Below are 23,610 nucleotides of genomic sequence, written 5' to 3'. Positions count from 1 at the left end.
ATTACGTTTTGTAAGAGCTTTGAATGATTCACGGTTAGTTTCACTAGACCTATATTGACCGGGATAAGGATCGTGATTACCTTTTGTATTATTTTTGAGCTCCCGATTTTTCGACGCAGTTATACATGCATCTTGTTCACGGGTGGACGAAGATGTTGTTGTTCAGTTTGAGGAGTACAGCTTCCAGTTTAATTTAATGCTCCTGTTACAGGAAACACCCGGTATATAAGTTAATGTAGATTATAAATTTTTACCAATACCTAAGTTACCCAACACAACAAAAGGATCATAACATTCATAACTAGTGTCAAGTTTAAATGAATGTGAATGGTCCTTGTTTTGACTAACCTCTATGACGCCGGTTATAATTTGTTTTGCTCCATCGGTCACAGCTTTTAGTCCCTGAAAATAGAACTAAAATATACTTACCTTTAATAAATAAAAGTCTTATCTTTGGTAGGTATATGTGTTTATTATAATTGTCATAAAGTATTATATATTAAGTACTAATAGTTTTCATCGAAGTGTCACTATCGAGCCTATAAATAATTTATCCTCTTATTCATAAAATTTTACAAGCCTTAATGTTATTTTATGTTGTATCCCTTTCTTACAAATAGGTACGTGTATGTCAGAATGAAATTAATAAAAACCAAAATGAGGCTTGTAGCGTGTTTATGAATAAGGACATAACCCATAACACACGTAGAAAAACAAAGGATAATTAGTCAGAGAACCTAATTTCAGGACAGCAATATAGGTAACGCCTAAAACCTGTTCTGGGTGCCTAGCCAACGAAACGAAGTAGCGAACAAAACGCAACTGTCTCTGTCGCACTAATATAGAAGTGATAGAGAGCGATGACTACGCTACGCTACGGAGCGTATACGATTGGCACTTTGGCTAGGCACCCTGACTATTCAAGATTGTGGACATTTGACAAAACTATTCGGAATGTTAACTCTCATTTGGTACCCTTTGGTTTCTTAACTTCTGGATATAGTATGAAGTATCATAGATGACTTTTACGCCTCACACCCTAATCTGTTAAACAAAAGCCTTTGTTTTTTTTGTTCAGCGGTTACCAATGCTACCGCTACTGGCTGAACGGAAACAAACTCGTTTAAAATGAAATTTCACCGTGTAAAATGGTTCAAATGTATGTAGCAGCTCTGTATTCTGAGGCCACACAGGCAGGATCGTCTTTCATTTCCCAAACTCGTTATCTCAGAACGAGCTGTTACATTTTGAACCTTAATACTATCACGATAGTTGCTTTTTAACGACATGGATGTTTTGGCACGCGCTCGGCACGCGACTAAGGCGCCTCTCTATAAAAGAAACAAAGGCTTTTGTTTAACGGATTGGAGTCTGAGGCCTAAAAATCATTTGAGAAAATTCATACTATACAGAAAAGGCAAATCAGATCCTGTATAATTATGAGAAATGACCTAATAAGACGATTGAAAGATTACAGCAATGAAAGGTCGATAGGCAATTTTGATTACTTACCTCACTCGCTGAGTTGATGATATTATTATTACTGGAATTTTGTGCGCTTGGTCTGTCATTATTTGTTTGATTTACAGTTTGTGATTTTTCAGTGTTGTTGTTGTTATGTAGCTTTTCGTTAACCGTGTCATCGCAGAAGACATAAAGTACTACCCAGGTAGTAAAATGACGTCAAATGACGTCAGCGACGTCGTAATGACGTAATAATGCCGTCATTATGACGTCGCTGACGTCATTTTACGTCATTTTGCTACCTGGGTAACACAACACAAAACAAGTTAAATGTTCTAACATTATTTTATTACACAAATCCAGTATGACTTCGAAGCAACGACGAAACAATATGGCGACAATTTGATCTACAGCTGTTATGGCGACTTGTTTGTTATGATAATTTCGGTCTCACTTTGGTTAACTGGCATTTGCATAAAAAAAGCTTTTAACACTTCTGGTATTTTCATTCGTTTTCATTGAAACTTGCCAAAGCAAGTGAAACACAATGCCTAGAATTAAATTAATTTATTTGTTTATATTTCAGACTAGTTTTAAATGTTTTACAGTATTCCTCTCACTATAGCAAGAAAGGTTTTTTCTATCGCCGCCACTCCCTGAAACGATTTACGAGAACATTATTGATATTTGTAAAAACTTAATTATTATAAAAGAATATTATAAACGAAATACCTAATAAGTATTAAAATATTTTCTCTTCATAGAAGTTTCGATAAACTTTACTTACATCTTTGCATGCCTCCACAAATCCTAAAGGTATGTCTAGTAACATTTTTCCAAAGCTTGCGAGTGCCTGTTAATAGAAAGTTAATGATGTTAAGTAGGTACTTACGAAAAAAAATATTATGAAGATGCTATGATGATGTGGTTTTAGTGAAAAAGTATGGGCATTTTGCTATTTCGCATGCGGTCTCGTAGAAAGGTAAGTAGTAAACTAACATTTTCCATTTTCATACTAACACCTAATAGTAGTTTATGTGACTGTTACATAATGGAAGGCATTAAAATACGAGCATGGGTTTATAAAACGAGCCGAAAGCGAGTTTCATAAAAACATCACACGTGTGTTTTAAAGCCTAATTATGTACAGTTACATGACACTGCTTTATCTACACATATAATATAAGCTCTCTATGATGTGTCCAGGAAACGCGTGCTACGACCGCCATTGCGGCATTTGAATTCCTTTGTTTTTCAGAGATGTTCTAAATTTTAATGCCAGTGTCAAATCAATATCGACGTTATTATTCTGTAATAATAACATTTTCACGGATAAAAACTTTGTTCTAACAAAACAGTTTATTTTTATGCCAGCCGTAATTTGAGGTTTTCGACAACATCATAGAGGATTTATGATGTGTGTAGATAAAATTATGTGCTTAACAGATGAGCAGGATTATAATGATTGATAATAATATACAATTTTAATACAAAAATAGCCGTATGATATACTGACTCCTGATTCGTGTTTGATTGTTGCCGGTGGCGGCCTCGCAGCGGCGGGCGCGGCGGCAGCGGTGGCGTTATCGGCACACTTGATCTCCGCCACCATAAGCCCCAGCACCACGATCAGAATCTTCAGGTCTACATACATAGCCGTAATACTGCCGCAATCGACGCGGCGGTTATTCTTATATGGACCACCTGACACCCGTGACGACGCTATATTTGAAATGGCCGACCATGACGAGTTAGGAGATCCCAGACGTGTACATGAACAAATTGTAATTCGTCTTGGTAGTTCAAAAGGCCGTTTGAGTTGTCGTTAATGAATATTCAATGACTAGTCAAAAGGATCTTTTGACTGAGGGCGTAGTGATGTTTATATTTTGTTTTTATAATATTATATTATGTTAAAGTTAAATAAGAATTTGTTTCAACTCATAGGTTGCTAATTTGTTGTTGCTTGTTGTTTATTTTTACAATAGAAATAAAACGGGTGCGTATTAGTTCATATATATTTAATAATCCTAGTTATTACTTCAACTTCAATTTATGTACTTGCTGAAGTAACAATCAATTTGACAATTTGTTCTTGAAATCATGGTTTTTATAAAATTTAATATGTATTTTAATTTGGTAGGTATGTTAAGTTTCTTATGTTCATTACAGCGGAAGATAGTCAATTTAAATATTTTAAATATAAATACATACATACATACATACATACATATACATATAATCACGCCTATTTCCCGGAGGGGTAGGCAGAGACCACGGATTTCCACTTGCTACGATCCTGACATACCTCTTTCGCTTCCTTCACTTTCATAACATTCCTTCTCCTCCTCTTGACCTGGCCTTTCTTCAGGACTTCCCCGATCTGATCAGAGAAAGTCCGCCGAGGTCTGCCCCTTCCCACTCCCGTTTCTACCTCTCCCTTATACACTCTCTTTGTTAGCCTCCTTTCACTCATTCTTTCCATGTGTCCAAATCACAACCGTGTGTTAAATATAAATAAATAAACAGTTTTTATGAAGAATCATGAATTATGAACGATTTTTTTATAAATAATCATGAACATGAATTCAAGGTAGGAAAGAATATTAATTTTATGTGAGCTTAGGTATATTAAACCAAATAAAAGAGTTAATGGGAGCCCCACTTAAGTATGGGATCCCCACTTAAGTATGGGAGCCCCACTTAAGTATGGGAGCCCCACTTAAGTATGGGATCCCCACTTAAGTATGGGATCCCCACTTAAGTATAAAATCAATACACAAATTAAGTAGGGCTCCCATACAAAAAACGTGACTTTTTTGCCGTTTTTTGCGTAATGGTACGGAACCCTTCGTGCGCGAGTCCGACTCGCACTTAGCCGGTTTTTTTTTACTTTATAATTATTGCGGTCAATATGGTCATTGCGAGTAACAACCTTTTCGACGCCGTGTCAAACACAAAAGCTGTCACTAGGACTGTCAAAACTGAAATTTAACTTTATGCACATGCACGTAGGTCTATGTTGCTCTGTGGTCTGTGACGGATTAATCAGTCTTTGGCGTTGGACTTGCAGTGCCGATATATCCGTCATTGGCGTCGAAAAGGTTAAAGAAAGTAAACCTTAATCGAATTTAAACTGTTGGGAGACATACTAACATTAAATAATTTCACGGTTTAGACTCACTTGTTTGTTGTGTTGTTGTGTGTTTGTCACATGTCACGCGAGTGACTAAAACAAGTGAGTCTAAACCGTGAAATTATTTAAAGTAAACCTTTTCTTAAACTTTTGAAGCGTTTACATATGGTTGCACTGATGCGACTCCGGTGTGAGAGCGAGAGAGCGTTAAACACGTAAAGCGATGTCCCGGGTGCACACTGGAGCGGCATACTGATCTGAATTCAATGTAAAACAGCTTTACATTTAATTATGCTAGTAGGTCGCCCCGAACTGAGCACTCGCGATTCGCCAAAAACGTGCAATGAGGGCTAACACGTATGAATTCGCAGCTAGGGGCGCTAGTGTAGATGGTGGTCTTTTCCATAGTTCAAAATGTCAAATGTCACTTGTCACTTCAATGACTGACAGCTGTTCTTTAGTCTTTTGGACCACCATCAACAGAGGCGCCAACTGGTGAGCAAAAAACGATAGCCCTCATTGAAAAACTCTTTGACCACAGAATATATAGAGTGGATATGTAGACTTCTATTTAATTTTTAATTTGGATGTTATTAAGGAGCCTGTCGAATCTTCAGCTTTAAATTTGAGAAGTTCCCTCAATTCCTCGTGGATTCAATCATCAGAACTGGATTCTGACAAAAATAGAACCAACTTCAAACTACCTATATGATTTCATACAAATTAATAATAATTTTCTAAATCGGTCCAAAGATTACGGAGTTTTTTGAAACTACAATATACTTACAAAACATACTCTATCTTTGTTTAAAATTGTTTGTATTAAAGCCATCAAAAGCGATTACGGCAGCACTCAATCTCGAAAGTCAGTGAAAAATAATGTTTTGCGGCCCGCTACTTGGTCGCCCGGGTGAATCTCCATAGTGATACCAGTGCAATAAATAAACTACCCGGCAAAAGTAGCTTTTTATTTTCCATTAATATTCCAAAATGTTTTATGTTAAAATTTATTTTCCTTTTAACAAAGTCATTATTCCTGTAGTAGAATATAAAACGATTTATAATAAATATGGAAAATATGAACAGTATAAGTACCTTGAATGCTGCAAAAGCTTTTTGTCACCGGTAACAACTTTGTTTACATTAACTCCGTGTGTCTAAAAATTTTAATATATTTCGGGGCGAACTACTAGTTTATTAAACTATACAAAACTATTTCTGGATTCGATTGATGAATTATTCACGAGAATTCTAAACAGAGCTTTAGTAACGGTTCAAGCCTATTGAACGCTTTAGGTCTAAGGTCGTTTAGTACAGAAACACATTAATAAACTGAGTAACAATTAAAAAAATTGTTCTAATTTTGAAGTAGGAGCTAGCACAAATATGCTCTGAGTTTTTCGATTTTACTTTTTACACGGTGCTATGTTGTGTTCCTAAAACACCATTTTGATTGTACAGTCGCCATCAGATATATATAAGCGGCCGAGGGGTTTAAAAATCTGAACACGCACTTTAGCCTTGACAATAGAGGCGTGTTGAGATGTGGCTTTCCATTACAGAAGGGTCCTTAAGCTTCACGCGCAATAAGGTCCTGTTCATCTGAAATTCCAACAAACGTTCTGATATAAAGACCTTATTGCACATGAAGCATATGAACCCTTGTGTGATGGAAAGCCACAGATATTTGTGAGCACCTTGGCCGCTCCGATATATCTGATGGCGACTGTACCATGAATACTAAAGATCAGATGGCAATGAAATTCACAAAGAAAATGAATGACAAAGATCCATCACTCGCATAAGTCGCGTACCTATACCTAAGGACAACAGTTGTCAGTTACTGATCACAACTTCGGTAGCAAAATAATAACCGCACTTGACCGGATATCAAGTAATCCGGGTCTCGCTTCCTTAACACGCTTAATTTTTCTTAGTGCGTTGATCTTATTCATGTCACAGCTATCATCTCGAGATTCTATCGCATGAAATAAGTGAAATAATATTTATTTTAATCAACGTTTGTATGTTCCACGTGGAATAGCTGAACGGATTCAGATGAAAGGCTGACCATTCATACATTTTTTTAAATAGTACGTCGGTGGCAAACAAGCATACGGCCCGCTTGATGGTAAGCGGTCACCGTAGCCTATAGACGCCTACAACTCCATACAACTGCAACATGCGCGTTGACGACCCTAACACCCCGCACCCTCGTTGAGCTCTGGCAACCTTAATCACCGGAAGGAAAACAACACTATATGAATAGGGTCTAGTGTTATTTGGCTGCGGTTTTCTGTAAGGTGGAGGTCCTTCCCCAGTTGGGGCCTGCTCTAGATCTAGAATTATATTATCCGCTGTGCTGTGCCCTACCACACAACGCGATATGACATTCACAGTGCCCCTACCTCTGTTATGGACGTAGTTAAGGGCATACCCGGGTCCAATTTAAGGACAGACCCGGGTTCAGAACCACATATCTGTGATTAACATAAATTAATCCATGCAGACGAATACGTAGGCAGAAAATATTAGGTACCTATTTATTATTTGCCCACGAGCGTGTTCGGCTTAGGCATTTCCCTAGATACCAATAAAAAATTTCTAGATGAATAATTAGGTCATTAGCAACTTTTGCTATGGGACCAGCTTCGAAATGGCAAAAAAATGTAGCTCTCCCATAGAAATCGTATATATCTTGTCTGGGAGCCTAGCCAAGATGACACTCGTTCGCAGAGAAACGAAACGAAACTCGGTCTGTCTCTATCGCATTAATATGGAAGAGTGATAGAGACAGTAGCGTTTCGTTTCGTTTTCTACAAACGATTGGCATCTTGGCAGGCCCCCTGGTCAGCCAAAATGTATCGAAACAGCTAGTTTTTTCGTGATTGCGGGGTTAGTAAGTAAGTAAGTAAGTAAATATTCTTTATTGCACCAAAATTATACATTTAACATACATGTAAAACTACAAAGAAATATTTAAAGAAAAATAGAACCAGGTAACAACAGGCGGTCTTATCGCTAAAAAGCGATCTCTTCCAGACAACCTTTGTTAGTTTGGTCCCATAGTAAATAAAAGTCGCTCAATGACCTATTATCACCTCGCAAAATATGACAAAGGGTAAAAAATTTACCCTGTATTATATGTGGCTTTCCATCAGAGAAAGGTCCTTATGATTTATGTGCAATAAGGTCTTTTATATCAGAATGTTTGTTGGAATTTCAGATGAAAGGGACCTTATAACGCATGAAGCACCCTTCACCTTTGAAGGACCCTTCTGTGATGAAAAGCCCCATATTGATACGTTGGAGGAAAGAAAAATAAAAATACAGTTTAAAACTTAATGTTTTATCAATTTAACAAAGAGTCCCAGAAGTCATGACATGCTTTGGCACCCTGTAAATAAAAATATTAATTACTACTTTGTTAACACACATTAAATTGTAACTTGTAATTACTGAGGAGTCGGGCTTGTGATATTAATCATTACTGCTGGATTACCTATTATAATATACAGTGTACATATATGTATAGCTATGTCATACTACATTAATAACTAAAAATGGCATTTCTAATGTATTCTATTTGATCAGAACTCCGAGCATCAATAATTGTCGATTGTATATGTATAGGTATAATGTAGCTGAAGTCATATTTAATCGATCGATATTAGCTACGAATTTTGGATTTGTTACATACCTACTTTTTTATTCATATTTTAACAAAATATAATATATACAATATAACAAATAACTTACAAATTTAACTGCCTCTAATATACCAAAAGGTATGGCAATAAGACTCTCGCCCAAATCGGCTAAAACCTGAAAATATAAATACATAATATCTATTCAATTAACTCAATATTTAAACCATGATATTATTTATATCTGATTGCTGTCATATCTTTTCTTCATAATAATTATTGTATACCTACTAATCCAATTGAAACTTTGCCAAGGAGATCTATCGACAAGTAAATATTGAAAGCACTATCTACCCCATAGAGTTACTTATACTAGAGCGGTACTGTCATAGTAAATTTTGTAACCCCAGTAAATTCACTGCCATCTGTCGACACACTTTAAAAATAAAAATTAAGATTTATAAAAATACGATAAAATGTATTTAAATATAGATAAATGATTTTTTTAAATGCATTAATTATTTTTATGATTTCGACCCATGTTCTTTCACTGATATGCGTTAAAATTGTTAAATAACAAACGAAATCGTCAACGCCATCTATACGACAGTAAGCCAAAGCTAGTAGCGCCCTCTGAACGAGAATCAAATTTTCTTGATTTTCGAGGCACGTTTTTTCCTTAGACTGTATACATCTATTACGGAGTTATATCTATTTTTGGCGCTAACGGAACTTTGCAGGTAGCTTGCTATGCTGTCCTTATTACTGGATCTAGGCGCCTGAGGGGCTACCGCGAAAACCGAAATTCGCGAATTACGGGGATCTTTCTCTTTTACTCCAATGAAGGCGTAATTTGAGTGACAAAGAAAAATGCCCGCAATTTGCGAACTTCGATTTTCGCGGTTATAGCCCTGCTGCTCTTCGGTGGAAGTAAGAAGAACAGGCCAGCAAAAATAAAAATATTGTATTATGCCGACATGGTATTTATTTTTCACCTTAGCAGCTCGAACAAGCCTACTTTCGTCACTCCCTGGAGTGAGGAAAGTGCGACTTTCCTCGCTCCAGGGAGTGAAACAGTGTAGCTTTTTAATTTAGTGAAGGCCATGAACTTCATACTTTTATTACATTTTTTTATGGTATGGTACGGTACGGTACGGTACGGTACGGTACGGTCCGGTCCGGTCCGGTCCCGTCCCGTATCGTATCGTATCGTATCGTATCGTACGTATTGCTGTTGATGCCCCAAATAAATAAAATAAAAAATAAAATATTATAATACTTTTTTTTTCTGTTTATTCTGTGTAATTCGAAATACATTTTAACCTTTAATATGTTCTCACTACTGAGGTGAAAAATTATGTGTGCAACACGAGAGCAACATTATTTTACATCTCGTGTTTTTGAGTCCCTCGCTACGCTCAAGATTCTACCTTAGAATCTTTCGCTTTCTCGGGACTCAAAATAAACACTCGCAAGAAAAACCAACTTTCCTCTCTTGTTGCACAAATAACTATTCCAGTCAATACAACAGATAACCAATGTGGTGTATTGTATACTTACGGAGGGTTTTCTCGTAGAGGATCTCGGAGTGGCGGCAGTGGTAGGGCTAGTGGCGGAGGCCGTGGTCGCGTTGTCAGCACACGACACCACTGCCAGCAATGTCAGCAAAACCACCAACAATTTCAGGTCTATATAATACATCGTGTTTTTTGCAACTGAATGGGTGTTTCTCAAGCATCATCGCATTTATAGATTTCAGTAAATACCGTAACGTGGCGTCAAACAAGCATGACAAACAATGAGAGTAATATATTTTTTTGTATTATAGACGATGTTTTCGATGCACTATTCTTTCTACTACATAACTATTACATGCGTAGGTAAGTATAGGTATGAAGAGTTCTTTTTAACCCTACTTTGCACGGTGATGGAAATTTCCATCATAACATTGTCCTATTAATTAAAGGTACTTTTGGAGGTGATTGATATTTATTTTTAAGACTGACAACTTTCAACAACAGTACAGCATGAAATGGAAGTAGTTGAGAAAAATAGAGTCTGTCTTGAAAGAGGAAGGCCTAAAATGTATTTATGGGATGCAATACATTATACGACTTCGCTTTCTCAGAATTTTGACATTTCAAATTTTAATTCGCGGGTTCGCCGTTACGCGCCCTTTACGAAAACGTTTGACTTTCAAGCTGTATTCAGGAGGATTTTACTGCGAAGATATTGATTAAAACGCGGGATAATAAATGTGTATCAGGTATGTAATTTTATACTAATATGAAATAAAACTATGAAATCGGATTATATTGAATTTAGTATACTACATCCCGACTTTTGGAAAGACTACAATGTGCAACGTACATACATAGATAGATAAATAAAACTTTATTCAACCACAACTTACATGCTTTTGTGACACAAACAATAACAAGAGACAAAAAGAAAGTTGACTAAAGACAAAAAAAGGCAACATACAATTTGACACTAATAGCAGTAATAACGAATTAACAATGTACGTATTTTATATTAGTAGAGGTTCATGTGTTGTGGTAAAGAATAGGCGCTGACTCAGCATAAATACTGCGGAGACCGCAGCGCTGATCTTCCGTCAGAACCTTAAATAAACCTACAGTAATGAACGATTAGAGTAGCGCTAGTCAATGTATGTATGAATATACATATATACAATATATGTCAGCGGGGTAATGCCGTGAGCATTATGGGCACTTTTGCACCGGGAGCGATAACGAACGGGGTTGACTAATAGTTACCTGATGTAATTATTTGTATTCATAGATTTAAGATTTTTAAATAGTATGTATATATTTATATATATTTGTAGTGTAAGTGGGTACTATAAATATTTGCAAAAATAGAATTTAGATCATATTATTCGAGTAACGATGTGAGTACAAAAGTATGACACATAGTTATTTTATTATCATCATCATCATCATCATGTCAGCCGATAGACGTCCACTGCTGGACATAGGCCTCCCCTAAGGCTCGCCACTCCGACTGATCCTGTGCCGCTCGCTATACTTACTTGATAATAATTTAGTATAATAAGATGTGATGTGAGCGCAAGTGGACAAGCAGCGATAGGTAGGCAGCATGGTAGGTAACGGTAGGCAATGGTGTGAGAGGTGGGGTTAAGTTTAAGCACTTTGTTTTTGGGTTTCTAATAAGTATTGGCCTATTTTTTTTAAATTGAGGTTTACTTTTTAATATTCGGATTGGTGGAGGTATATTGTTCTAACACTTTGTACATACAAAAATAACACCATAATAAACTATAAACTTTAAGGCTGGTTATAAATACGTGCAAAATCGGTTCATATTAAGGCTAGTTATACATATAACTAAACGTAAACGGGTTAGAAACGTCGGGATGTATACTAAATTCAATATACGCAATATATTTCATAGTTTTATCTCATGAGTAACTATCGCGGTAACCGAAGACAATATTTTGATACTAACATTTTACTTTTTGTGCATACATTTTCAAAATTTGAACATAAAATAACTCGAAAGTATGTGATGGAAATTTACATCTAGTATGGATATTTTTATGTTACGTATACATTTGACGTGCACCTCCCCCGCAAAAATCGGCAGACTGTTTTGTACAGAAATTTACAGACATGGCGTCTCCGTTTGGTTTGGTTATGTCCTCCAAGAGGTAAAGGCACAAAAGTAGCAACCGATAAAAATAGAGTAAAAATTACAAAAAATATAAACACCTTGCATAGTCATAAATAATGTATTTGCTTAAAACAAGTGCAAAGGCGGTACACCATATTATTAATAAAGACATAATAAAATAAAACGCAAACATGTAACAGTTATGTATTGACGTGATAACGTCTTATTATAAATAAATCGATGAACACCGGTAGAATGCACGAAAAAGTGTCACGTTGTGGACAAATCTCCATGGTAACGTTGTGGACAGATCTCCATGGTAAAGTTGTGGACAGATCTCCATGGTAAAGTTGTGGACAGATCTCCATGGTAACGTTGTGGACAGATCTCCATGGTAACGTTGTGGACAGATCTCCATGGTAACATTACGGCCTTTTCATCAATGTTTTCTTATGACGTTATCACGCAAAATTATCGCCCGTAAACCGAATTTACAGACAACCATTTTTTTTGTTTAGTGATTAGAATCTTGATTTATCCAAAGATGTCCAAGAATGATTCAAAAGCTTCTGCTCCCTGTTGAAAAAAAAGAGTTCATATAATAAAATAGGTAAATAAAGTAATAAAGTATCGAGCACACAAGAGTACAGCCACCCTACTCGCTTGATCTAATTCCAATGGATTATAGTTTGTGGTCAATCTAAAAAGAGCGGTACTGTCATAGTAAATTTTGTAACCCCAGTAAATTCACTGCCATCTGACGACACACTTTAAAACTAAAAATGAAGATTTATAAAAATACGATAAAATGTATTTAAATATGGATAAATGTTTTTTTTTTTATTTGCATTAATTATTTTTATGATTTTGACCCATGTTCTTTCACTGATATGCGTTAAAATTGTTAAATAACAAACGAAACCGTCAACGCCATCTATACGACAGTAGGCCAAAGCTAGTAGCGCCCTCTGAACGAGAATCAAATTTTCGTGATTTTCGAGGCACGTTTTTTCCTTAGACTGTATCCATCTATTACGGAGTTATATCTATCTTTGATCTAAAATAATTAGAAAAAACTTAGTCAACATATTTTTGGGTCAGCCTGTAGATGGTTCTGTAGGTACGATTAATAGGTATACCTCATTAAAATAATGTCATCCCGGTGCCTCCCCAGGAGAAAGTGTATCCGTGCCCGTCAGGGCCGCTGACGTTTTAACACACTGAAAATTATAGTAACTAGATTGTAGAAGGTATATGACTTACGTCTTTACACGCTTTCGCCACCCCCAAGGGTATATCGATAACACTCTGGGCAAGTTGCTGTAGTACCTGCATAATAAAAAAATCACATAAACATTATTAATAACATAAGTCTCAAGGTATGTTTCGCAATTAAAACTCTTTCACAATACCGTAGGTACGCCATTTTATTTAGTTGTACTTTTATTTAGTTGGATTTTTTGTTATTTATAGGTACTCAAAATCACGAGGTAAGATCCTAACGCAGCGTACTACGTAGGCAGACAACACGCGAATGAAAAGCGAAGCGATGCGGCGCGGGGTGAATCAATCCTTTGATACCTATAGAAGTGTCCTACGTGGGTGATCTCGTTGCGAACGCGTACGCCATGGGCCCGACGCGCCGCGTCGCGCAAGGCGTTTGCGAGTTGTTCGTTTACGTAAGACGCTGCGTAATAGGAGGAAAAAATTGTCCCAAAATATTACCTTTTTTGTTACTTCTATAGAAATGTCTATAAAAATGGTACCGGAATGGAAATGAAAATCTTGGGACGCTTTTATTTTCCTAGAGCTCATAATTCTGCATGAGTAGAAATAACATCAAGATTCTCAAATTTAAGAAAAAAATTAGTATTGTATCAAGCAAAAATGTAGGTACGTTGTGTTCTGTTTTCACATTAGAAATTTTATAACCTCAAAAGTAGTGGTAAATTTTACCTCCAAAATTAAATTTGAGTAATTATGCACTCAATTATAGCATAGGGTAACTTATACTAGAGCGGTACTGTCATAGTAAATTTTGTAACCCCAGTAAATTCACTGCCATCTGTCGACACACTTTAAAACTAAAAATGAAGATTTATAAAAATACGATAGAATGTATTTAAATATAGATAAATGATTTTTTTTATTTGCATTAATTATTTTTATGATTTTGACCCATGTTCTTTCACTGATATGCGTTAAAATTGTTAAATAACAAACGAAATCGTCAACGCCATCTATACGACTGTAGGCCAAAACTAGTAGCGCCCTCTGAACGAGAATCAAATTTTCTTGATTTTCGAGGCACGTTTTTTCCTTAGACTGTATCTATCTATTACGGAGTTATATCTATCTTTAATTATAGTGTCGTTTACGTATTATTGTACCGCAATATTAGATATCATAGGGACCCTAGCAGTTTGGAAGAAAATGTTAATTACGACTTCTTTTGAGGTTAGTAAAATTGTAATGGTGCTCCCACATTGGCAGTTATAAAATTTTATAAACATCGTGTGACTGGGGACAACAACATGACAAAACACTATCAATACTATCATGCTGTCCCTGTCACACGATGTTATATAACATTTATACAGCATAATCTTAAAATAGTCCGAACTATACATACGGGTGGCCTTTTCGTGGTGGGCGCAGCGGGAGTGGTCGGGGCGCTAGCCGCGCCAGTGGTCGTTCCATTGTCGGCGCACGACGCTAGTGCCAACATCGCCAACATAACGAGCAACACCTTTTGGTCTACAGCACACATCATTACTATCCTATCCAGCAACTGATCTGACTACGACCTACCCACCTTTTTAAATACATCCATGTGATGACCGTAACGCTTTTCAGCCTTCACTATAACAAACAAACATCAATGGTTGTGAACTGGACGTGAAGATTTAAAGGCCATGTTTTCGCTTCTAAGTTAATGAATATTCAGCAGGATTGAAAACGAAGGTAAATAAGATGATCTTAAGATGGTTGTTATTCTTTCATTAATGCCATCTTGTCTTGTTTAATTATTCGGTAAAATCCCATTAAGATTTTATTTGTTAAAAAATTGTACAGGTTAGGACAGGGGCCGCCAAACGTTTCAAGACAAGAGCCAAGTGCTGTAGAAATCATTAGTTTTAGGAATCTCAAAAAGCCATAAAACTTGACTCGTAAATGTCTAAGATTTTGAGTGTCTTGGAGAGCCAATTGCAAATCCAAAGAGCCGCTTGTAGCTCGCGAGCTGCGGTTTGCCGATCCTACTGGTTAGGGCATATCTACTGAAGAACTAGGTAGGTATTACTGAACCAATTCTAAAACCGCGAAAAGTTATATATATGATCTACATGTTCAGCTTGCAGATAATTAGGGTTTGAATATTTATTACTTAAAGATTAATAATTTTGGAAAAGAGCTGATACTCTTCAAACTGCTGGATCGATTTCCACCGCAAGGAAACTCGCTTTCATGTAAAAAAAACGCATCGAAATCGGTTCATCCGTTTGAGAGCTACGATGCCACAGACAGACAGTCATTGGCGTCAAACATATAACACCCCTCTTTTTGCGTTGGGGGTTAAATAAGTCCTGTTATACATTCGAATAGTACTCCAGGTTGGCGCCAAAATAGGATTACCTTCCATTTGGGGCAAAAAACTGTAGCTGAGTGCTTTTTAGCGTTTCGTTTTTCATATTGTATATATGTAGTAGGTACATCGAGTTACCCTATGCAAATGTGCATCGTAAATCGGATCGTCGCTTTAATGGTTTTCACTCAACATTTTAATTGACAGGCTGATGATAGTGATGATAATGGAATCATATTATGAAATAAAACTATGAAAACGGATTATATCGCGTATATTGAATTTATAATACATCGGGATCGTACACCGGATCGGCGATGTATTATAAATTCAATATACGCGATATAATCCGTATTCATAGTTTTATTTCAATCATATTAGTTAAAAGTTGCCTCCACAATTAGGCGAACTAAATTGAAAAAAAAAAATGCACAGTTAGGCCAGTGCTGTTCATATCGATATTTTCAAATAAGTTTGACTTAGAGAATATCGCGAGAATTCACTTAAAAGAAAAATGTGGTACCCAGGTATGCGATGCATACAGAGTTACTGCCTTTCAACTTTAAGTAGGAATCTTGCCTCCAGAATCAGGCGAACTAAATTGGCATGAGATTGACAGATAAAATGATACCAGGAATAGCAAATCAAAAATGGTCACGAGTATATGTCGATAAAATGATGTCGATAAGTAAGATGAATTAGGAGGTGCGGTCGCGAAAATGCCAGATTTCGATGTTAGTATGCTGGTTTGGGGGCAAGTTGTTTATTTCGAGAGCTCGGTTGTCGCCATAAATCTAAAATTGGTTATTTAATTTTGTACATGTGGCCGGTAGATGAGATCGACGCATATTTAAATTCTGACGAAATTGTCAACGTGATTGTCAAAGTACAAATAGGGCCAGCCTGGGCTGGCCTTAACCTTAAAAAATAACGGGGCAATTTTTCGCACAATCTGATGAATTTCTCAATTACATTGTGTGGTGTGGATGCAAAAATTAAATAGTCTCGGTGATCCCTATTGCTTCGATTGTAAAAACCAGTCCCCAAACTGGACAATCAATTTGACAATTTGGTCATAATTTAAATATCAGTCAATCTCACCTGCCGGCCACAAGGACAAAATTGAAAAAAAAAAAAAAAAATGAAAAATGAAAAATGATTTATTTGTGTATCAAAAATGCAGCTTATTACAAAGTAGAATTACATTTTTAGGAGTATTCTATTCTATTGTTAGACAGCCTAGGAATAGTGTCCTGAGCCCTAAACTAGGTAAACCTGTCTTATAGGGATCAGGGAATAAACCACCGCCAGTTCTAGCAATGCAGCAAAGGTTGGTTGTGAACACAAGTTAAAAACAGATACAGATGGTCAGATCGCTGTTACTTATACAATTTTAAAGTTTAGCAAGGATGATATGATATGACATTATCAGCTATAGTATATTCATCTGTATTATATATGTTTACTATTTGTCTATTACAATTATTTATTATACTGCTAAGATAATTACTTAAAAGTGTGTGTGTGTGTGTGAGTGTGTGTGTGTGTGTGTGTATACGTGCGTGCTTGTACGATGAACTATACCATGATATATTATTAAATGCAATTATTCTAGCCAATCACCTAACAATTTCAAGGAGTTTTTCAGTTTCAGCGTAGTTTAGGGTCAGTAACCAATTGCGGATATTTTTTATCAAGTAGTGTTTATTACTATTTTGGATGTCTAAGCGTTCGTTGGCTTTGTTATACAGAAAGGGTGCAAGGAAGGTAAATTGACGACGATGAAAAGCCGTGTTGTGTGCAACAGAGTCGAACACCTTATGTTTTCTACGTCCACCTAGGCGACGTGCGCTTTGATTAGAGACATACCTGTGCTGTCTTAGACATACTCGTTCAATATAAAGTTGACGGACTGATAGGACCCGAGCTATGGAGTAAAGTGTTCTAGTGCAAAATCTAATTGGTTTAAAGAACATAACTTTTAGGATCGCTCTTTGTACACGTTCTAATGGAAGCAAGTGGGATTTAGCAGCACCGCCCCACACCGGTATGCAATAAGTAAGCAACGATTGTGTTAATGCTATGTAAATCACAATGCTATGTAATTAAATCACCAATTTTAGATATGTGACAATCGAGCTCGAAATAAACAACTTGCCCCCAAACCTACATACCTACTAACATCGAAATTTGGCATTTTCGTGTTCGCGCCTCCTAATTTGTTTGTTGTTTTTTTTTTTTTTTCCCCGCCTAATTTGATCGGTAATGTCGGCTGTACACACTCTTCGAGAGCCTCTCGCCGAAAGTCTCGGCACGGCTCCGATCCAATCGGACAAGCGCGAGACGAGAAGGGAGCAGCATGTACACACTCGTTCTCGGCCTGTCTCGGGGTCTCTCGACGAGTGAGTATAGCCCGCATAACATATCTGTTTATATGGAAATGGACATATATCTTTAACCATTTGATATGCTTGCTTTTACAATAATCTAGAATAAGTTCCGTAACAAAACAACCATATCGTATTTTGACACAAAGTGTTCACAATGCTACAGCACATAGCAACCAAATTGTGACTGTTTGTATGTGTAGTAAATGTTTTGTCACTGCGACTAGCTTTACCGTCTGTGACCACAATTGACGTAGCGCGATCAAAAATGGTTGCCTCGGATTTGATTTGACAACGCTTGTTACTGTTTCATGCTAACGCTAAAACATGATATACATGGATCTAAACGATTTGTAATTGTGTATGAAGAAGTTTCGTTTGAAATAGTTTGAATGATTCAAACTATTTCAAACGAAATTGAATCTGCTACATGTCGAGTTAGAAAATTATCCAGTAACAATTCGATGTCATGCTTGCTTAGGCACTCCGCGAGAGCTTCTATTTATGGCGAGCCGAAACACAATTTGAGCATGCCTCAGGATGCTCGGGAAATTCTCCTCGCCTTATCCTTTCACGTAGAAAATTAAATGTCTCACGGTAATATCCGTGGGCTGTGGGTTTGGCTTTGGCAGTTGATCTACGGTCTCACTGACTTTCAACTCGGATAATTACTCATGCCCGATGCCCAGCTATTAGGAATGGGAGCTAGGAATAATATAAATGGTCGGCTTCTTTGTTACACAATATGAACGTTTTTGTTCTTAAGAGGAAAGGGGACGACATCTTCTTCATAATACAAACTTAGTCCTCATGTTCCTCTCTGGACATTAAACATTAAAAATATTTTTACACAGTTTGATGAGCGATATGTATGATACAGTCCGGAGCTTTTTTAAAAAAAGTTTCGCTCATAATTATTATAGGTAGGTAATTATCAAAAAAAAGTCAAACGAAAGGGTATAAATAAGCCTATGGTTAATATACATCAAATTCTGTAAGATTTTTTCCATAATGACAATATCCAGGGAGGAAAATGGGAGAAGCGGTCATCCACTATCGTCTTAATATGACAAATTAAAATAGGCACGACAGGATTCGAATCCGGGACCTCCCTGTTTCGTTATTATTAGGCTATTATATGGTAAGCTATTATAGGAGGCCGTCGAGCGTTAGGATGGGTAATACCATCGTAAATTCAGAATACATGTGTATACAGGATGTAACAAAAATAGTGGGGAACCGTTTAAGGGCATATTCGGTATCGTGATCTGATTAAGAAAAAGTTGAAGAAAACATTTATTGACCGAAAAAAATTTTTTTTTCTATGGGTCAGGTCGTCTAAGTCTACATTCAAAGGCCATAATTTTTTTACGTCAATTTTTTTTTATCTATTTTTTTCTAATCGGAAGTCAGAACACGATACCGAATATACCCTTAAACGGATTCCCACTAATTTTGTTACCAGAGCCTGACAGAGTTCTGACCGCCCTAGGCTGACAATGTATAATCCGCCCCCCGCTTGTCTCAACTCAGAGCCGCCGCCGCGCCCCCTTGCGCGCCCCCTTGGTCCTTGCGCCCTAGGCTTTAGCCTTATTAGCCTGTGGGTAAATCAGGCCCTGTTTGTTACACATTATATATACCTACTCAATAGTGCAACACACACAGCGCATAAGCGGTCATCATTATTGGATGCTGTACCGCGCGCCGCCGCTCCTGTGGAATACACTGCTGCCAGATGGTAGTCGCAATTTTTTCGAAGAATTTCCTAAATTAGTGCGGTTTTAAACGAAAGCTATGTGCATGTCGGGCCATGCAAAATGGAGGGTTTCGTACCTTCTTTCAATATGTACTTATTCCTACCATAATTGAATTCCTCGTTAGCCGCCCGCAATGCCCGTTTTGCTAACTATATCCAATTGTACATAATTAAAATAACTTTCAATGAAATGAAATACAATCAAGTTGATAGATAGTCTAATTGTCGCCAGCGGCTCTTAAAGGAGGTTGTAACAGTATTAATAAAACAAAGGTTGCTTGATGGTTGTCGCTCTTTATTACCCCTCCCGCGGTCCCTCGTAAATCCTCCTTTTAAAACAATACTTATTTAATTAGTCAAGCTCTTGAGCGTTTTCACACTGTCCGATCGGATGTCGGATAAGAAAACAAAGAAGAAAACTGTAAAGAGCCTTTTATATTTTTATACCTACTATAAACACATGCTAGGCGGGTTCTTCGGCGCTTTTCGCTACATACGGGTTTTCCTGTATTATCAGCTACGCTCTTACCGCCCGGCCACGACATCGCGCGGCGGCGGCAGCGGCGAGCGGCGGCCATAGGTTCGAGCTAGATACAGCGATCGGACCTTTCGTTCCTACCTATGGCCGCCGCTCGCCGCTGCCGATGCCGCCGCCGCGCGATGTCGTGGCCGGGCCGTTAGCGCGTAGCTCGCGCTACTACTAAATGTGTTCATTTATTTATTGTTTGTTGTTCAAAAGAACAGAGAAAAAACTTTTCTCAAGGTCAAAGGTCATCCAACAACTGATATCGGATCGAACAATGTGGAAACGCGCTTATAACTTGAACACGCTTAAGATATTTCCAATTGACATACCTTTCTAGATAGTTGTTCATTGTCATGAGTTTCCCTCATAAATAGGTTAGGACATTGTGTACCGGAACAAAGACGCTTTTTATCTGAGAATTGAATAAAACAGGTTAAATAACTATTTTATCTGAATTGCTTTTAGTGCTATATAGGAAGGATACTTTTTGCTTCAAGAGAGCAAAGTTAGTTATTGCTTCGAGAGCTTATTTAAAAGTATTGAATAAGTTAAAATTTCTTCAATATTTCATATAATCATTGAGTGTAGCGAGGCACTCAAAACACTTTGAAATGAAATGAAATTTATTATTAATAACAGAGTTACACGTCAACATTTTAAATATCACAATATTAATAACATTTATACAATATTAAGTATATAAATTAATTGCATTTACAAAATTATAGGTTGATCAAAAAAATCTTAATAATTATAAAATAATTCTTGCGACAGCCACTTTTTTAGTCTAGCTTTAAACGCCGCGATGGAAGTTGCATTTCTTACAGTGTCAGGCAGGCGGTTGTAAATCGAGGGGCCTAAAATGTACACGGACCGCTCTGACTTGGCAAGTCTGTGTGCTTCGGTGACTAGCCTATTATGGTGCCTATTACTGGCGGAGGTTGTAATTGATGTTAACCTTTGCACTTGCACTTGCTTTGATCTCGTGTTGCACATACATACATAATCATACAACCTGAAACCAAAGATAGATATAACTCCGTAATAGATGGATACAGTCTAAGAAAAAAACGTGCCTCGAAAATCAAGAAAATTTGATTCTCGTTCAGAGGGCGCTACTAGCTTTGGCCAACTGTCGTATAGATGGCGTGGACGGTTTCGTTTGTTATTTAACAATTTTAACGCATATCAGTGAAAGAACATGGGTCAAAATCATAAAAATAATTATTGCAAATAAAAAAAATCATTTATCGATATTTAAATACATTTTATCGTATTTTTATAAATATTTATTTTTAGTTTTAAAGTGTGTCGACAGATGGCAGTGAATTTACTGGGGTTACAAAATTTACTATGACAGTACCGCTCTAGTATAAGTTACTCTATGCTGAAACTGAAAATGAAAGAATGAATTAGAGCAAGCTTTATACTTAGGGTATTTTAGCTAATCCTCTGTCCCGTTTTTTTTGCAGATTAGTTATTTTATAACCTCAAAAGTAGTGGTAACTTTTTACTCTAAAATTAAATCTGAGTAACTATGTACTGAATTATAGTGTCGTTTACATATAATTGTACCGCAATATTAGGTATCATAGGAACCCTAGCATTTCGGAAGAAAAGGTTATTTAACACTACTTTTGAGGGTGGTAAATTTCTAATCATAAAAAGACGTAGTACTTATAGTTGACAATTGATTAATCGAAAGAGCGAGCGCAGCGAAATAGTTTGTTCTGCGATAATTTTAGTTTGATTGATTTGTTCTAAATTAAATGAAATCAGGTAAAAGCGTAGTTTAGGGGATAATATTTTTTTAGTTCTAACATGAGCAGGAGCGATCAAGGGGCTAGCTAGGGGGTGTAGCTAGAAGGACCAAAAGCTCTAAGAACAAATTAAATTATTTTCTATGAAAACATTTTAATTTGTGATATTTCAGTTTATGGACCAAAAGCTATTTGATGAGTTGTCTTCTTATACTTACTGGTCGTTTGCAATAAAACAATGCGTGGCCAAAGCGTAGCTGTGCTGTAGGTATAGAGTAGGCGGACCGTTGTCTGGTGAATGATGATATGCACGAGAGAACCGGGCTAATTAGGTGGCAATTATCAAACATTAGTCGGTATATACTACTAGATCTGAGAGTGTGTGGAATAATTTTTAATACAAAACGGGGGTCAAGAATGGACATAGTTCACCAACTGATTTGTTAAATTTTGGTCTTACTTATCGTAATGAAAAATTATATCTGAGAACCCCGAAAGGCCGCTTATTATGAATTCGAAGTCAAAACTGAAATAAATGGCCGCCATCTTTAATATCTTCATTTTTGGTCTGACCATGATAGAAAATATATTTTAGGACCCGAAAGGCGGCTTAATATGAATCCGTAGTCAAAATTGGAACAAATGGCCGCCATATTGAATTTCTTCATTTTTGGATGGATCATGTTAAAAATGGATATTTGAGGATTCTAATAAAAGTAACGACAACGACCGTCAACCGTGCCGTTTGTGATTTCTGGAACCTTCTTTTTAGCGATAAATTTTCGCATATATACACGGAGCCTCACGACTTACGAAGCTGTATAAATCTTTGGTCAAAAGACTAGCTTTTTTGGACATTTTTGGCAAATGGCGAGTTTACAGGGCGGATTACTACTTTTAAGAACCAAAGTACTGGTCTTACTGGTGGTACTAGTCTTTTTGCTTATGCAGCTTATCTCGTTGGTATATAATGCACTGCGAAATCTGCATTTGCATAAAAGCGTCCATTATCCACTGCCTCAGCCAAATAAAAATTCGATAGCCACCGACCTACATAAAGGCAGACATTTAATGGCTGCCATTATGAAACCTCTCAGGATACGTGCATGGTGCTATACCAGGATATTTATAACCCCCTATTTAAACCCCCTAAGGAAATGCATCTTCAAAACGCTGAACTCAATTTTCTTGTTTACCTACTTATAACTTGTTGTGTTTACGTACCTACGAAACTTCAAGTTCCTCACCAAAAAAATATCGTTTCTGATTCAAATTACAATCCGTTTTTAACTTCCCTATGGGATGAATTTTCAAAAACGATGAAATACATTTACTTGTTTTATAAAGTTTTTACCCACGAAATTTCAAGTCCCTTACAAACTAACTAACCCAGGGTGAATTTTCTACGAAGACTCATTGTATCCGAGGTACCTACTCAAAAAAATATTATTTCCCGATACAAACTTCAACCCCGTTTTCAACACCTCAGGGGATGATTTTTTTAAAACGCTGAAATGACTTATCTTCCAATATCGTGTCTGTCTGCGAAGTTTCAAATTTCTTACTCAAAAAATTTCCGATACAAACTTTTAGCCCCACACCCTTTTCACCACCTTAGGGGATGAATTAAAAAAAAACGCAAAAATTACATCTTGTTTTACAATAAAATATCTTTAAACGAAGTTTGAAGTTTC

General features: G+C 36.8%; 1 protein-coding gene and 1 long non-coding RNA gene across 2 annotated transcripts in view; one reads left to right on the top strand and one right to left on the bottom strand.

The window, feature by feature from the left end:
* The window catches only part of LOC134741612 (vascular endothelial growth factor receptor 1), a 56,138-nt gene extending 52,784 nt beyond the window's left edge, over window positions 1-3,354 (top strand). The window contains exon 25 of the mRNA XM_063674458.1: window positions 3,022-3,354. Within this exon, the coding sequence (XP_063530528.1) occupies window positions 3,022-3,063 (42 nt within the window). The 3' untranslated portion in view covers window positions 3,064-3,354. The remainder of the gene's footprint in view (window positions 1-3,021) is intronic.
* Window positions 3,355-12,020: 8,666 nt separating this feature from the next.
* LOC134741881 (uncharacterized) lies at window positions 12,021-14,598 on the bottom strand. Its single transcript, XR_010127909.1, has 3 exons — window positions 14,537-14,598; window positions 13,168-13,233; window positions 12,021-12,480 (listed from the first exon to the last, which is right to left on the bottom strand). It is a non-coding gene; the product is annotated as an uncharacterized LOC134741881 (long non-coding RNA).
* Window positions 14,599-23,610: the final 9,012 nt, after the last annotated feature.

The sequence above is a fragment of the Cydia strobilella genome, chromosome 5, assembly GCF_947568885.1.
Source record: "Cydia strobilella chromosome 5, ilCydStro3.1, whole genome shotgun sequence".
Lineage (NCBI taxonomy): Eukaryota > Metazoa > Arthropoda > Insecta > Lepidoptera > Tortricidae > Cydia > Cydia strobilella.
This window is presented reverse-complemented; position numbering and strand designations above follow the sequence as displayed.